The sequence below is a fragment of the Rhinichthys klamathensis genome, unplaced genomic scaffold (assembly GCF_029890125.1).
Source record: "Rhinichthys klamathensis goyatoka isolate OS25496 unplaced genomic scaffold, OSU_Roscu_1.1 h1tg000384l_1, whole genome shotgun sequence".
NCBI lineage: Eukaryota > Metazoa > Chordata > Actinopteri > Cypriniformes > Leuciscidae > Rhinichthys > Rhinichthys klamathensis.
Genome location: NW_026606888.1, coordinates 158,263 through 176,349, shown reverse-complemented (window position 1 = coordinate 176,349; position 18,087 = coordinate 158,263). Strand labels below are relative to the sequence as shown.

The following is an 18,087-nucleotide window of genomic DNA, read 5'->3' as shown; positions in this document are numbered from 1 at the left end:
ATAATTCAAAGGCCCGTCATCAATTATTCCTTACATATAATTTAATTAGAGTTTTATGAAAATGGGAGTGATGCTTGACAATGCAAAATGAGTCACCACAAACCTAGGGTGTTCAGGGTCGGTTCCCAAGGCGATGCTATGCTAAGGTTTGGTTTTAGTGCATTGCTTTACAGTTGCTGGGGGGTTCTGCATATAGTTGCCAGGGAGTTGCCAAGGTCTTTTGAGTGTTTTTTAGTGCATTGCTATACAGTTGCTAGGGTGTTATGCATGGTTGCCAGGGAACTGCTAAGCTGTTGCCAAGGTCATCAGAGTGTTTGTATTGTGCTGCTATAAAGTTACTAGGGTGTTCTCTGTGGTTTCCAATGTGTTGCTATGCTGTTGCCAAGGTCTTGAGTGCTTTTTAGTGCATGCCTATACAGTTGCTGGGGTGTTCTGCATAGTTGCCAGGGAGTTGCTATGCTGTTGCCAAGGTCTTCTGAGTGTCTTTTTGTGCATTGCTATACAGCTGCTAGGGTGTTATGCATGGTTGCCAGGGAACTACTATGCTGTTGCCAAGGTCGTCAGAGTGTTTTTATTGTGCTGCTATGAAGTTACTAGGGTGTTCTCTGTGGTTTCCAATGTGTTGCTATGCTGTTGCCAAGGTCTTGAGTGCTTTTTAGTGCATGCCTATACAGTTGCTGGGGTGTTCTGCATAGTTGCCAGGGAGTTGCTATGCTGTTGCCAAGGTCTTCTGAGTGTCTTTTTGTGCATTGCTATACAGCTGCTAGGGTGTTATGCATGGTTGCCAGGGAACTACTATGCTGTTGCCAAGGTCGTCAGAGTGTTTTTATTGTGCTGCTATGAAGTTACTAGGGTGTTCTCTGTGGTTTCCAATGTGTTGCTATGCTGTTGCCAAGGTGTATTAAGTGTTTTCAGTGTGATGCTATACAGTTTCCAGGATGTTCTGCACGGCATTACTATGTTGTTGCTAATATGTATTTTTTAGTTGATAAGCTGTTGCTAGGGTGTTCGGAGTGGTTTTTAGAGTGTGTCTGTACAGTTGTACGGGTGTTCTGTGTGGTCGCTAGGGCTTGGCAAGTACACCCGTAACAAGCAACATTCAGGCACCAAATACTCAAAAATATTCTTTCAGCCCGTGGAATCTTCCATTCGAGGAGGCAGGGATTATGACAGAGACTTGGATTTGGTACAACAGCGGTTTGCGTCATTTCCTGATACCATTCTCCCCTCTTCTCCTCATAATTTCCTGTCCTCTCTCTACTGTCCCATCAAAAAAAAAAATGGAAAAAAGGCCAAGCATCTCTCTATCCGCTCCCAGCCGGCTGAGATCAGCTGAAGTCCCTGTTGGCAAGAGGTATGAAATGATGTCTACAATGTGAGCTGACTGAAGGGACCTCACTCACCGAGGACACAGCCTCATTCTTATTTTTACCTCCTTCATTAGCGTCCTTTCTCCATCTTCCTCTCGCTCTCTCTCTCACTCTTTCTCTCTGTCTGTTCTTGTTATTATGTCCTCTAGCCCCTCCCTCTCTCTTGAGTAATGTGAATTAGATTAATTGATTCAGGTCAGGGCTCGACCCCAACTGTCTTCATTACATCCATACCTAACCTAAGAGCTGGATGAACTGGACGCTCAAATGTTAAACCAAACATCTGGAAATGTCTTTAAAGTCTTTTCAGACACCAATGTAACATCACAGGAATGTTCAGCAGCCTAAACCGTGCTTATGACATCTGCGTTTAGATATAGCGATTTACCGTGTTGTTGTACACTTGAGGAATGAGATTGGCAGGCACCCTTTAGCCTCTGTAATCTTCAAATTTTGATGGATTGGGGATTTCAGCACAATGTTTTTAAGGAGAAGGTCTGTCCTTTATAGACAGACTCATAGGTGTTCTTGTATGTCGTCAAAATGTCAGCACAAGAATTCATTTTGTGTGCATGGTGCAAAAACAGGTTGTAATTTATCTCCTTACTGCCACACAAAAAGGGGAAAAAGACTGAAAAAAAGAGAAAATGGCTCCGTTTCAAAATGTTGTGAGCTGTCTCTCTGTCTACTGCCTACATAAGCAGCTGCCATCTAAGAAAGTATATATCCATCAGAGAACCTCAGAAGTGACTGAATTTGGAACACAAAGGCAGAAACTCGTAGAGCCACACAAATAGACTTTGGCATTATCGTGCTACTAAGCTAACAGTGCTCTACTCAATAAACATAAAAACATGCATGATTATTTTTCCACACAAGTTAAGCATGAACCCTATTCCACAGCCGATTTCATTGGGCAACTCGATGCAGTTACCTATCAAGAACAGTTACAATTTCATGGATTCAGTTCAGAGCTCAGAAAAAACATGATGGATTAAATTGTGGCAAACATGCTATCTATTAGGATTTGCTACCAACGCTATAGGTTAGGGTTAGGGATTAGGGTTTTACTTTATTTTGATAGTCCCTTTAACACGTTCTGTTGACTATAAGTAACGTTGCACCTACATGTCTACTAACTCTCAGAGTTTAAGTTGAATATTAGTAGAAGACTGTTAGGGTTAGATTAAGTTGACATGTTGCAAAATTACTTATAGTCAGTAGAATGTCTGTTGGGGGAGCATCACAATAAAGAGTTAGCAGATATTCATCAGACAGTCTACTAATACAATGAGAGTTAGTGGATATAAAGTTGCAAAGTTACTTATAGTTAACAGCACATTCAAAAGGGAACATCAAAATAAAGTGTTACTGGGATTAGTATTTGTTTCAGCATTATGTCGGCAATCAGCATAGAAATGTTTAGAATTGGCTACGACGCTGGGTTTGCGCTTAAACTGGTTTGGAGAAAAAAATCACGTTAAAAATACACAGCATCCACAAATATTTTAAATTAGACAGTTTTAAATGATATTGTACTATTTTAAATGGATAGTTTTCATTGTTGAATAAAATATATTTATAATCAACACTTCCCTTACTTTATCCATCAATTTATTTTTCCTTGGTTTGTTCTTTACGTTAATTTATTAAGGCTTATATAAAAGTCCCTCTTGAACAGACTGACAAACTTAATTGTAGCTTGTACTATGAGTTAGTAATAGACTTGTGCAATGAAATGGAAATAAAACAAACAGTATATAGACTTCTAAAGCTACTTTATAATTTATTCTATCATTTTGATCGTCTTTTAATTTATCTTAATTGAGGGTCTTTTCTCAGCAAATATTGAAATGGTGTACGTAGCATGCTATTAAATTAGATTAAAACTGTTAATCAATTGATAGCCTTGATTTTTTTTTTTAGAGCTTTACACAATGCATTATGGGATTGCCTTCCCCACCAGGGATACATCCCAAAATGGTGGTATATTAAAAGGCAGCTTAATTATGCTATCTTCTTTTTGGAACAGCTGGGTGGGTGCCTATGATTTCTTAAAATGCCGCCTACAGAGACAACTCAATAGGGGTTGGGGGGGGGGAAAGGAGAGAATATGAAAGGGAGATTGTTCATGGAAAGGTTGCGCAATTAGAATTAAACTTTAAGAGGAATTAAAAGGGTCTTAAGCAAACGAAATAAAGGATAGAGCTGGCGGATTAAAAAGGAAGAGGCAGAGAAAGAAATGGCGGCTGATTTGGAGAGATCAAAAGTCGCTTGTCGGGTTAGATTGATTCTCTGATTACCTCTGTTTCTCATAAATGGATGAGAGATAGAAACACAGGAGTGGGGAAAAAAATCAATTCTGTCATCCTCTTTCCTCTGCCTTTTTATAGATGCAGGAAAAAGATACTCTTGTTGTGAGATTCATCTTTTGGCTCTTTCTCCCCTCCTCTGATGCACTCTCGAACTCCTTTCGGCCTTACACTTTTATTTCACTGGTATGCAGTGGCTCATTCAATCTCCACTCTCTTGCTGGCAGGGATTTTAATGAGGCTGTTGTGTTTCAGATATTCAGCCTCCTCGGCCCTCAGGCTTTCCCACACAACAACAACAACAACAACAACTCTGAGGCGATTTCACTGAACAGTTGTGGCACTTTTGAACGTGGTACACTAACCGCCCGCAAACTGGTTTAAACAGGCAACAAATGCGCTGAAGTCTTTCTTGTCAGCGCAAACATGCCTACTACTTATGACCGTGCTTAAAGAATTTTTTGTTTATGTTGTGCTGAATGATACTGCAGTTGGCACTATAGTGACACCTTGTGGTGTGGATGCAGCATTGTGTAAACGCAAAACAAACAGTGCAGTCCTTGGTGAATTTTCACAGCATTTCCCTTCATTACTCTTCATTCATCCATCCCTACAGCTGGATTAGCAGTCCAGATGTTGCTGACCCACATAGAGGAGAGGAACAGCTGTCTGCAGGACGGGGTGGGAAGGCTGTCCTGGATTTTAACAGTCAGAACAACCACTAACACATGTGGGACACTGTGGAGATAGAGAGGATTACCCCTTAAGCCCAAACATCCAGAGGGAGGAACAAGAGAAACTGCAAAGAACAAGAAAAGGAGAAATTCTGTTTGAGGTTGTGCGTGAGCGTGCTTCGGCACATCTGACTTTCTTGTATTTGCTGTCATCGGGGTTTTTTAAGAGCACTTGTCCCACTCATAAATAAGCTCTGTTTGTAATTTGTGTTTTTGTGCACTTTTGTATTTGCAGGCTTTACCAGGTGAACATTTTATTGCTCAGAGGTTGCTCGTTCATAACTCAGGAGGCTTAAAGTCCACATGAAAACAGAAATGGTTCCATGCACTTGCATGTTAGTACTCTGAATGATCCATCGCTGTACTTTATTTGATAAAGTAAAGACTTTTATAATGTTACAAAAGATTTCTATTTCAAATGAAAAATGTATCACGGTTTCCTCTAAAAATGAATCACCACAACTGTTTTAGACATTGATAATAATAAGAATATGTCTCTTGAGCAGCAAATCAGCATATTAGAATGATTTCTGAAAGATCATGTGACACTGAAGACTGGAATAATAATGCTGAAAATTCAGCTTTGCCATCACAGGAATAAATGACATTTTAAGATATATTCAAATAGAAAACAGCTATTTTAAATTGTTATAATATTTCTCAATATTGCTGTTATTGCTGTATTTTTGATGGATTGGGGCCTTTTTGATGGATTGGTTCCATCATCCAACATTTGAAAACATTAAAAAGTCATACAGACCCCAAACTTTTGAACATTATATGCTATAATAAGATTGTGTATCGCATAAAAGATAATATGTATTGAAATCTGAGTTTAGACTTTGGTATTTTGGCTAATCAGTTTGTTGAAAAGGAGAAAATTCTGAGAGGTAGGGTATTTATTCTCCTTTCTAAGAGAAACAAGATATTTAAAAGATCTCACTTGTGATTTTCCCTTTGGAATTGGCCATGGGACAGTGTGACTTCAAGTGGATGAAGTCACTACATTCTTTATACAGTATATTGCCCTCGCCTTCCTCCAGATGTCTTTTGTTCCACTCATCTTGGCTGGAGCTAAGGACTTTTTTTTATTCTTTTAACCATGATCGGTTCAGCCTTCTTTTATAAAGTCTAATGAGTGTAGAGTGCTAAAACTAACGTGACATATCTCAGTGTGAGTGATGACATTCAAGCCCTGGGGAACGGCACTCCTTTCAGTATATGAGCAAGGTGTCTGCTACGAATAGAGAGACATGTCACTTGACATTGCACTGCTAGCCAGTTGGAGTTTTTCCAGCCGCAGATGCAGACATAATTACTTCGTCCTGCAGTTTCAGTTTTACATTGTCTCTCCATTTTCTGGTTCTTGTAGAAGGGCAACATAGAGCACAAATTCTGTAGAAATATGGCAAATATCCACAGGGCTGGTTAAGGCACAAAAGCAGACGGCATAATGAAAACAGAGCCATTTGCGCATCTGCTGGTCAGTCCAACACCAACACTTGGTTGGCGGTGATGCTCTTTCATCATCACTGGGCCACCCGCTAGTGTAAGCTGCTCCTGCTCTGCATTCTTGCCATTGTTGTTATTTTTTTCTCTCAACCACATCCCCCCTCCCCCACTCAATCGTTGGCCTTGTTGTGATCTCTGTGCTAAATCATTTGCTGTAGCTTCAACCCTAAATGGCTAAGTCTGGAGATCAGCCTCTAGCTATATGCAAGTGTTTGGGACATATAATCACAGGACTAGGCTGAGGTTAAAGATGTTTTGACTGGGGGATGGGCGGATGGTTAACAAAAGTAGCAAGGATTTTGCAAGGAATGGCACAAATTTTAAATGTATGAACACTATCATCTAAATTAGGGCTGCACAATTTAGGGAAAACACTTTTAAGAGTTAAAACATTTATTTTAAAAAAAAAAACAAGTTTCTTGTGTTTGTTTGTAAGACTGCAGAATTTGGTCAAATATATTTTTTGATATAATAATAATAAATAATAATAACTATGTAGCTATTGTAATATTTCACTGTAAAAAAAGTATTTAGGAAAAATAATATTATAATAATACCTTTATTTTACAGAATTTATAATTATTTAGTTATTTAATTTATTCATTGAAACATGTTAAACCATCAAGCTTTTATTTTATATTTCACCCAAAAATGAAAATTATCTAATTTACTCACCCTCATGTTGTCATAAACCTACTGTACAACTTACTTCTGTGGAACACAAAACAAGATATTTTGAAGAACTGCTTTTGGCATACAATGAAAGTCAATGGTGTCCAAAATAAATGAACAACAGCAAAACATTGACAAAAGTGCATTTTGACAAAACATCTTCTTTTGTGTTACGTAGCAAAAATTAAGTCAGGTTTGGAACAACGTGATGGTAAATAATGACTAGATTTTCTTTTAATGTTGCTGTTCATGCCTCTTCTAAATACAAGAGTTTTAAAATAGCAATAAAAGGTACAAGCAAGCTGAAACTTAATTTTTTATTGGCTTTTTTATTGCAGACCCACCCCTAGCCACGCCTAAACTTGATCTGTGGTGTTTCATAAAACGATGTCTCCTCCCCCAGATCATGTTTAATACAGAGCTAAAAAAGTAGCTTTAAATTAGGTTTTCCTCATCTGATCTCTCTCCGCTGGGGTTTATTTCTCTCCCGAGAATACACACACTCAGCATGGGGTTGAAAATCAAATCATACAGGCTGCTATCATCCGTAATCGCGCAAAAATTAGCATCCCTGAAAGTGATACAGTTTGGAGGATGTTCTTTTTCTCAATGCTTATGTAAGGTAATTTAGCTTAAACTCAAACCAAGCTTTTGCTTCTGTCAGATAATCTTTCTTCATTGAGCTAACGCCGATCCCTTTGCGTTTGAGATAAATGTGCCTAGTGCTCAGTGCTGGATGCTTTCATATATCTGGGAAACTCTTGTTTGTGTGAGCTGATGATGATCCTCCTCCTCCAGTGTTTTTGTCACGGTGCACTGCTTGGCCTCGGATCGCTGCCCATCTCGCAGTAATTGTGGGCGACTCTGTTATTAATAAGCGCAGGTTGCTAACTGTGCTCTCAAAACATCCTGAGAGAACGGCTGTTTTTCTACCTCACATTCGGACCGATTAATTTGTACAGTTCCTTTTGCAGCGTTTATTGGCAGCATAAGGATTGTTTTTGTACCCAGGATGTGAGAATGAGTCAGCTCAGAAGGGTGTTATTAACTCACTAATGGATATGTCCATACACACACATATTCTGTAGGAACACACGTTCATACACACACTTATAGGAACACATGCACACTCACACACATTGGCTCTAATTATCCATGTAATGTCAGGGGAGACATTAGAGTTCACTGAGCTCTGATGGGTGTCACACCAGAGCAAGAGAGTTCAAACACACGTTAGGATTTGGAAGAAGATTGTGGTTTTTAATTAGCTTAAATTTCATGTTCACAATACCATGACGGCTTCTAATCACTTGACCCTTGGCCTCGTAACTAAGACTCCTTGTTATTATCACTTGAACTCGTAATCTACTCTAAAATGTTTTCAGGTATCACCTCATTGACCCTCATGTCATTTTTGTCAACAGGTCTGACCCGGGGCCTCGGTGTTGTCACTGCGCACAGAGACGTATCATTATGGGAAAACAGAACAGCAAACTCAGGCCCGAGATGCTACAGGACCTGAGGGAGAACACGGAGTTCACTGACCACGAGCTGCAGGAGTGGTACAAGGTCGGAACATCTTGAAATATGCACAGGGGCCCCTAAAAGTATCTAGGCACTTAAGCCACACAAAATGTATGAAGTTCATTGCCTTACAAACAATATCAAACCAAGTGCCAAGTGACATTCATAAATTAAGTGCACTGCAAAAAAAAAAAAATTGTATTTTTGTCTTGTTTTCCAGTACAAATGTCTAAACATTCTTAAAGATATTAAGTCGGTAACACTTTACAATAAAGTCTCATTTGTTAACATTAGTTAATGTATTAACTAACATGAACTATCAATGAGCGATTCATTTATTACAGTATTTATTAATCTTTGTTAATGTTAGTTAATTAAAATCCAGCTGTTCATTGATTGTTTATGTTAGTTCACAGTGCATTAACTAATGTTAACAAATACAACATATGATTTTAACAGTGTATTAGTAAATATTAAAATGACCAAAGATTAATAAATACTGTAGAAGTATTGTTAATTCATTTTTCAGAAAACTTAACTTAATATCTTAAATCATTTTGCTTCTCAAGTAAATGTACCTTGATTTAAGAATGTTTAGATATTTGTACTGGAGAACAAGACAAAAAAAAAAAAAAACTAAGGAAAAAATTTTTTGCAGTGTGTGACTTTGGTTCCAAATACTCAGTTTACTCTACATGGAGGGTAAGTTATTGGACTTTGTTAACAGAAATATTATCTCAGGTAAAGAAACAAAAAGTGCAGTTGTCACTGGAGCAGTACACTTATAGGAACTTTGAACCTTATTTACCCCTAAAATGTGCATATGAGTACCTTGGAATAGTAATATTTACCCTTAAGGTACTATGAACCTTTTAGGGGTAAATTAGTGGCAAAGTTCGAGTTTTGCAAATGTTTTCTGAGAGTGTATGGTATTTATCCATATGCATATTTGAACATGAAAACAGTAACCCTTTCCCAAAAAGATGGTTAAATATAGCATTTAGTGAATGTCTCTATAAGTGGTGTTCATGGGAATATGTATCCCAGGGTTGGTTGCCCCTTGTGCCAGAAGGTTAAGGTTAAGGTTGTGTATGTAAATTGAAGTTATGCATCATGAGCCACGGAGTCCCTGGGGCTGAAAAAGCTAAGATCAATTTGCGCATTTAAGTACTGTCGGAAATGACTGTAATATTTAGTTTGTACGCATTTTGTGTAGTCTAGATGTAGTTTATGATCTGACAGGCTTGTGCAATCAAATTATATTTCCAATCACTTTCTGAGGCACAAGATTGATAAAATATACAGATTATACAATTACACAAGTAATGTGCATCCTTTGCTTTTCATTATGCACTTAAAATGCTTCCCGTCTCCATTGGGATTTTACAAACGAAAGAAATACTGAATTCTCCAGTTAGTTTATTGTAGTATTAAAAAAAAATCACTTGAACACACATCATGTCACATCATGAAATCAATTATGATTTCCAAACCTGCGATTAGGAACTTCCCAGGAGGACGTGAATGCAGCAATAGACCTTCTATGGCGTTATTATACTGCCAAATGTCAAAAACCACTTATTGTAACATAAGAGTACATCCATGTAATTCACAAGTGTGATTCTCTCGGCTTACATGCAGATTTTCTTCGCCCTCGCACAAAACTGGACACATGCTCTCAAAAATGCAGTGCTCTTTTATGAATTGCCTCTCAAACATTTGTCCTGTGCACTCGTGAATCTCTCCATCCTCTTGCGCTATAATTTAATTATCTTTGCTCCTAAACATAGTCATTGTGTATTAAACGCTCCTGGCTGTATCAACCAATCAGAATAGGCTTCCATGACTGACAGATGAAATTACTGAAAAATGTGCATTTGATATAAGCAGTATAATAAAGCTAAACCTTCCGTCTTGGAATTAAGCTCACAATACCCTTGAATGTTTGTGAAGGATAAAGACATAAGTGAAAATTACAGCATCATCATGAGAAATCATTTATGTTGAGATGTCACATTCTTATAAAGGAGCCTCTTAAAGCATGCCACTAATGGGAATATATGTTGTTCACTCTAAACAGGGGTTCCTCAAAGACTGTCCCAGTGGGCATTTGAACGTTGAAGAGTTTAAGAAGATCTACGCCAACTTCTTCCCATACGGTGATGCCTCAAAGTTCGCTGAGCACGTCTTCCGTACGTTTGACACCAACAACGATGGGACCATCGACTTCCGGGAGTTCATCATTGCTCTGAGCGTGACATCACGGGGAAAACTGGAGCAGAAGCTGAAGTGGGCCTTCAGCATGTACGATCTGGACGGCAACGGTTACATCAGCCGTGATGAAATGCTAGAGATTGTGCAGGTCAGAGTCATTCTGCGATGGTTTTGCAACTTGTGCTTTAATCTGCATTATGAATCCACTCTTAGAATAAAGAAAATGTACAGTATATTGCATCCATATACACTGATTTTCTCAGTGCTGTGATGATTTTGTTAAACAAATGTTTAAAAGTTTGATGCTAAATGCTAACTGTCAAGGTTAGTGTGCTCAATAATCCTGAAATTTTGGTTAGCTGGTCTCCCAGCCTTGTCAAACTGAAACCACGTTCACACCAATAACGATAGCTATAATGCTAACTATTTTAGCTTTCACATCAGCGTCTGCTGCTTTAAAAGCTCAAGGTCTGTTAGATTCTGATTGGCTATCATTGTTTTTATCATTCATCAGCTAGAAAAAGTGATTCTAACGATATTGTTTCTCTGTGACCTTATCGTTATAATTGTGGTGTGGACTCTGCTATTCTTTTATATATTAGATTTTTAGAACTATATCTTTATCGTTATAGTTATCATCCTTGGTGTGAACGTACCTTTATGCTCTTTCAATTGTGTAAACATACATCACGTTTTTTTGTGTCCTGTCCCCGACTGGAGTTGTCCTCGGAAATGTCTCTGTTTCACAGCATGTTTAAAACACCCTGCAAACACACTACAATAAAGCGTTCAGGATTGTACAATTTTAAACTTCAGCCATCAAAATGCAGTAATATGTTATATGTAGGTAGATAGTGATATGAATACATATTTGTGCTCAAAATTCAAAATAATAAGCCAAATTAAGGATAGCAAAGATCCATTTCCAAAAGTACAAACATAAGATAACCTTTAAAAAGTAAAAAAAAAAGTTTAATTACTGTATACAGTATATCCACAACTTGTGAAAATATTAAATACATGTAGAAAATGTTAAATACAGTTTTATTTATCGTATGTTGTGATTATTTATTTTGTTTAATTTTTGTAATGTTTTTTTGTAAAGTCATAATTCACAGTTTATATTCAGAGTGGTTACTATTTACTATTTTTCATAGTGTGATTTTTGGTGAATTGTGTTAAAATCAGTTAGGGTCTGTTTCACCTGCAAATATCATAATAATTATTCATTATAATAATGGTATATAGAAAAAAATACAAAATATATCATCCCCATGTTTTAATTCATAGATAATAAGTGATATTTCAATGATATTTTGACCACGTGACCTAGAAAATGTCCCCGGTTTCCATTTCATAAATCTGTTTGCCTCATCTTTCAGAAAGGATTTGTCATTCTAAAAGTTTAGGCTTATTGAGCACATTAGTCTTATGACGGTTCAAATTTAGCATATAACATGGATAATTATGGATCAAGAAATCCTCCTGTTTGTTGACTTGTTGAGTGACGTTGTGTCCTTATGTTGGATGAAAGAAAAACATTTGCTTTTATCTTTTATGAAATGAAAGTATCAAAATACTTGAAGGAAACAGATGCAATATTTAATTTATGTTGAGCAGTTTTTCCCACCTAATATGTTACTTATGCCGCGTTCCAGGCAACCTGTAACCCGTGTTTTTCCAACCTTATACCCGTGAAAGTGTACTGGAACGGTAGTCAAACCCGTGACTTCCCACCCGTGAACTCGTACTAGATCGATGTACTCCCAGTTACGAGTTCTGACGTCACATAGCCCGCAAAACCATACAAAACAACAATGGCAGCCCCTACGGATGCAGTGTTTCTGCAGGCGGTACACAGTGAGAATACACTTTAGGACAATATAACGTTGCAGTCAAATTAAAAATAATATAATAATAATGATAATAATACACACAAGATTATGTATTACAATGTTATGTGTCTGAAACAATAAGTATGTATATACACACACGATTATGTATTACAATGTTATGTGTATGAAAAAATAAGTATGTATATTGCGCTCAGGTAGTTTGGCGTGACTGGCCTGGAATGCTACAAAGTCGTGAGTCGTGGTTTGAAGTCGTGATTTACGAGCTCAAAAACCTGCCTGGAACGCAGCATTAATATCAGTGCTCATATTTCATGATCCTTTTACTGCAGCCTCAATATTTTGTCTCCTTTGTTGTTTCTCAAAATTATTCAAATTGACCAGCATCATTGATCATAAACCGACATCGACAATGTTCAGGATAGCATACTACCGTAAAATATTACTATTTCCACATGGTATAGAATGTACAGTATACTGTGTATATACTACACCATCTGGTTCTAAAAACAAATAGCACTGTATTCTGACTAAATTACGTTTTTTTACAAAATATTTTTTTTAAATAGTAAGCTATATTCTGCATAGTATTCAGCAAGTAAGATTCCATTTCAAACTATACAACTATTCCATTTCAAACTAAACTTACATTCTCCTCCTAAACCAGCAGTGACTTCATGTACAGTACAAGTCTTCATAATTTGCAGAGAGCACAGAGATGAGAAGCCTGACCCCTGGTGGAGAGATCAAGCACAAACATTAGCTGTCCCAGATGAATGCTCCCCTGTGAGCCTATTAGCATGTGCTTAGCATGCTCAGTTGGTACCAGTCTCCCTCAACCAGGGTTGGCAAAGCTCAGTTCTGTGCGATGCCTGACTGGCGAAGATCGCGGCGATAGGGGAGGGCCATAGGTAGCACCCACGTTGGCTCTCTTCTCTGTTGGATTAACAAGTTAAATTTAACCGGGGTTTATCCCTGTGTGTGCAGAACGGTGGGATTATCCGCAAGCTCATGGAGGTTACAGTTGGCTGGCACTCTGAGATTGCAGCGTGTTGCATATTTTATCACGGCGGCTGCTTTTAAAAGGTGCAGGGCTAAGCCGAGAGTATGGCACTAGCAGTCTGCCCAAGTGTGAATATCATTATCCCTTAAAACCATTACATAATTGATTGACTTAAAACCATCTTCTCAGATTTTGTGGATATGGCAAGTAAATGATCTGAAAAAGCCTATGAAGTTTCCTTTCTACTTCATGGCTCATGTTGAATCTCGGTGCAGCATGAAATGCTAATGGACTAGAGTATTGGCTGAACCTGTGAAGGCCAGATAAAGGTGGTCTACTGATAATTTAGCTTTTTTTTTTTACCTGGTTCATTCATATATCTAACAGGCCATTTATAAGATGGTGTCATCGGTGATGAAAATGCCTGAGGACGAATCCACACCAGAGAAGAGGACGGATAAGATATTCAGACAAATGGACCTGAACAATGATGGTAAGATGTGGACCAATTCTTGACCGTTTCGTTTCAATTTGAATTGAAATCACAAAATGGCCTTGCGTGATTATTAAACAACAAAAGTATGTGATTTATTTTAAATAAATGTATAGAATGCATGCACTCAGAGTATGTGTGGCATTTTCAGCAGTCTCAAGTTGGTGCATAAAAATGCTTGGTTTACCTTTTTTAATTTGCAAAAAGAAATATGAATATATTTTATATAAATCGAATATACTGGGACACAAAATACTGTAACCGCTAAACTGTTTTCCACCAGAACAAAGGCTTGAGAAAGTGGCGCAGCATCTGTCAATTGTTCACTACCGTTCAAAAGTTGGGATTTAAAAAAACCTTCTATTCAGCAAGGATGCATTAAATTGATCAGTAAAGTGACAGTAAAGACATATATAATGTTAGAAAAGATTTCTATTTAACCCTGTGGTGCTCTTCCCGTGGTGGTCAAAATTGACAGAATTTTTTATTATTGAAAACAAATAAATGTACTATATTTTAGTTTGATGTTTTTTATTTAATATTTTGTATTTTTAAGGGATTTAATGGTACTAAATTATATTTACGCTGTATTTATTATCCATTTATTCACTTTTTGAGCATAGACTTGAAAATTAAATTTCCAACTTATTTAAAATTCAGTGCTTTAGAGCACAGACTTAAGTTTGATCTCTTTTCAGAGGTGACACTTGGAAAATTATTGATGTTTATTATGAAAAATGCACTAAAATACTATTTAAATTTTTATATGAAATGTATATTTTCAAAAATACGTTTTACTCTAAAACTGAAAGAAAATCAAATCCATAAATCTAAACAAGTTGTGTTCCAAATTTGAGCTTGATAACTTAAAAAAAAAACAAGCTTTCAGTAAGACTTTGGCCGCAGTACCAAACTTTTCCACTAGATGAAATAAATTCCCCATTCATTTCCTATGCATAAAGGAGCACAAGTTGCACAACTGTGACTATTTTTTTCAGGACCATTTAACCTTTTCCAAATCATGTCCATGATTTTTTTTTTTGTGTTCACATAGCATGTGCCAAGACCTTTACCAAGTTTTATACCATTTCGATGAAGTACAAAAAAACTTGACAACATTGATTATTGTGCTGAGCACCAAATCATCATATTGATTTCTGAAGGATCTGAAAACTGGAGTAATGATGCTGAAAGCCTGGAAATTTAGCTTTGCCATCATAGGAATAAATTACATTTTTAAATATATTAAAGGCTAAAGAGTTGTTTTAAATTGTAAAATGACTGTTTCTACTGTATAAAATCCTTGGCGAGCATAAGAGACTTTTAAAAAAACCTTAAAATAACCAACCCCAAACATTTGAATGATAGTGTACATGCAAATGAGAAATTACAACAGAAATATATGTTTTTAAATATAAATTTAAATGGAAAGAACGCAGGTTTTAACCCAGGTCAGGTCTTGCAGTGTCTTCTCTCAACTTTTCCCCTGACCCTTTCCGTCTTCTCTTTCTAGGCAAGTTGTCTTTGGAAGAGTTCATTAAAGGTGCCAAAAGCGATCCCTCCATTGTGCGACTACTGCAGTGTGACCCCAGCAGCGCTTCGCAGTTTTGAGTCACTCCAGACAACCGGCACTCAATGCATGAAAGCTCTTATATCTCATTCTTCTTTGTGTTCCAGACGGAAGAGTTTTAAGAGTAAAAAAAAAGTGCAACAGTTTTCAGTTTTTTCCCAGAAAGGACATGCGTACATCTGAAGAGCAAAGACAACACCTGCCAAGACATCCAAGTCTGCTGCGTGTCATCCGTCCTTGTCTCTGCTAGTGGAGTGCTTGACTCCACACACACACACACACACACACACACACAAAAAAGGGTCCAGATTTGGGAAAGGAATGTTCCTTTTTAGGAATCGTGCATGCGCTCCCGACCTTCCCCACTCCTCACAAACCTTTTGTGTTTAATATCTGTGCTGTTTTGTTTCTCTTCCCCTTTGTTTTGTGAGCGCACAGTTCCCCATCTACTTTTTATATTGATATTTATGTGTATATACAGTATAAATGCATATTAGAACTACAAAGGAAGGCAGTTATAGACGTCTTTTTACTCGCGTGCATCTTACGGCAGTATTATGTAGCTTCGGGCAGTATCCAAATCTTAGTCTCTAATCGACCCAGTGGACTGATGGACTGAATGTTGGGATTTTCCTGCTCTGGCGCTCATGATCTTTATTTTACAAAGAGAAGGCTGAGGATCCCATTCTTGAATTCTATTCATTTGAACTTTTTGTTGTTGTTGTTGTAAATATGTGGTTTGCCTCCATATCTCTTTTATTTATTTTTGCATTTTTATGGTGTTTATTTGACCAAGGGTGATTTTATTACTGTTTAACCGAGACGTTAGACACTTGGTGATGTATTATGAGCAAGTTGTTGTTAATTCAAGGCTTTTCAATGCATTGTGGGTAATGTTTGCATCAGGGGATACATTCCGTTGTGTTTTGAATGGAATACACTATAGCACATATCATTTGAAGCGCTTCATCTGTGTGTGTGCGGTAATATGCGTGTTTGTGTGTACGCAAGAGTGAAGGTTTGCATGTCTGTGCTGACTTTATACTATCACTTTGTGTTGTTCAATACGATATCTTTGTATGCAAGCAAGTTTTGAACCCCGATTTGAAGCAGCTCGTGATGACAACTTTATCCTGCATCGTATGGTACTCAAAATCACCTGCTTAGGTTTCCATCAACAACATAGACAGGAATGTACAACTCTATCATTTATGATCATGTCTCACCTTAAGATAAAGAGTTTGAATACTGAAAGCGATCACTAAGGGCTTATTTTCACTCTTGAATGAACAGGTGTAAAGAGAACGCCACTGCTTTGATTTTTCTTTTCTTTTTATGCAACGACTGACATTCCACGACCTGAAACCTCCAGGTGCTCCTGCTTTGTACAAACATATCAGCTCATGAACTCAATACATGCCCACTCTCAATACATGTGTAGCTTCCATGTTGCTTCCATATTTGTACCGAGGCCATATTTGATGCTGCACCCTCTATGGCAACTTTCCTCTATTATGTTGCATGAAAACCTCATGCGAGGACATAATGATTGTCCCCTTTTACTGACGTTGAAAAATATACTTCTGTGTTTAGAATGTCGCCTGAGAGTGATTCTTACGCAACGCTGACCTGCAGTTAATGTTAGGAACTTATTGGTCAACCTGGTCATGTGATCACAAAGTGCAAAGGGAGTGTGCGCCATTCAGAGTTGAATTTAGAACGCCTTTAAAATTCCAATACGATTCCTGAATTTGGTTTGTCAGTAGCAAACAGAATGCAAAATTTAATGTGAATAGGAATGTAAGGAACTTAAAATGAAATTGAAATGTTTGTAATTTAAGTAGAAAAGCGATATATATATTTGCATGACACTTCATAATTTATTCCTCTATGAACACACACAAACACACTTTCACTGTAAAAAAAAACAACAACAAAAAAACGTTGTGATTTTAATGGTAAAAGACTGCTATGGTAAAACCTGTTATTTGGTTAACAGTAAGTTTTTGGAAGTGAAAAATAACAAGTCATTGTATAATTTACAGTGAAAACCGTAAATTGACATTCCCAGAATTCCCTGCATGCCGCTTCACATTTGATGTATTTTCATTGAAATAACTATGTTTCTTCTTAGTTTTTTTTTTATCAGTTATGTACATTATGGTTTTACGTTACATCTAATGTTGTTAAATTAATGTTTATTGCATTACTTCAGTGTCATGTGTGTGTTACCATGATGGTATTTTGTGTTTGTGTGAATGACGTTGTGCACCTTTTATATATACTTTTTCAGCTTGTAGAAAAGCTGCTTGTGATGAGCTTTGATTCATCATGTTACTTTCTCATCACCACTTGTTTTTGGTGTTTGTCAGTGTATAACAAAGATACAAAACAACAGATATTAGTACTTCAGAAGGTTGATATTAGTAACATGATATTAGTTAATGAAATGTTGTTGTTTTTTCACTGTAAAAAATGTTAAATCTTTAACTACCTTATTTTTACGGTAAATTTGTGGCAACCACAGCTGCTTGTTTTTTTTTTACCGTAAACTTCAGGTTCTTTTTTTACAGTGCATTGTAAAAACTGTTGCTGCCTTAAATTTAAGTACAATCAACAATTAACTTAAATTAGCCTACACTAAACTGACTTTAAAAATGAGTTGAATCTTGTATAACTTATAATTAAAAAAAAATTGTTTAATTTATTTTGATGAGTTAAAGCAATGTAAAAACATGTTGTCATAACATTGATCATACATTTTTTAACAGTGTAATGATTTCAGCTTTTAAGGCCTATTAGCTATATGACCCTCCAAAGTATGCAAAAT

The 18,087-nt window shown here is 37.0% G+C and overlaps 1 protein-coding gene across 1 annotated transcript in view; it reads left to right on the top strand.

Annotated features, from left to right (window-relative positions):
• hpca (hippocalcin) overlaps positions 1 to 16,212 on the top strand; it is a 53,344-nt gene extending 37,132 nt beyond the window's left edge. Inside the window, exons 2-5 of the mRNA XM_056233925.1 lie at positions 8,025 to 8,169; positions 10,205 to 10,486; positions 13,582 to 13,687; positions 15,201 to 16,212. Coding sequence (XP_056089900.1) covers positions 8,074 to 8,169; positions 10,205 to 10,486; positions 13,582 to 13,687; positions 15,201 to 15,298 — 582 coding nt within the window. The 5' untranslated portion in view covers positions 8,025 to 8,073 and the 3' untranslated portion in view covers positions 15,299 to 16,212. The remainder of the gene's footprint in view (positions 1 to 8,024; positions 8,170 to 10,204; positions 10,487 to 13,581; positions 13,688 to 15,200) is intronic.
• The last annotated feature ends 1,875 nt before the right edge of the window (positions 16,213 to 18,087 follow it).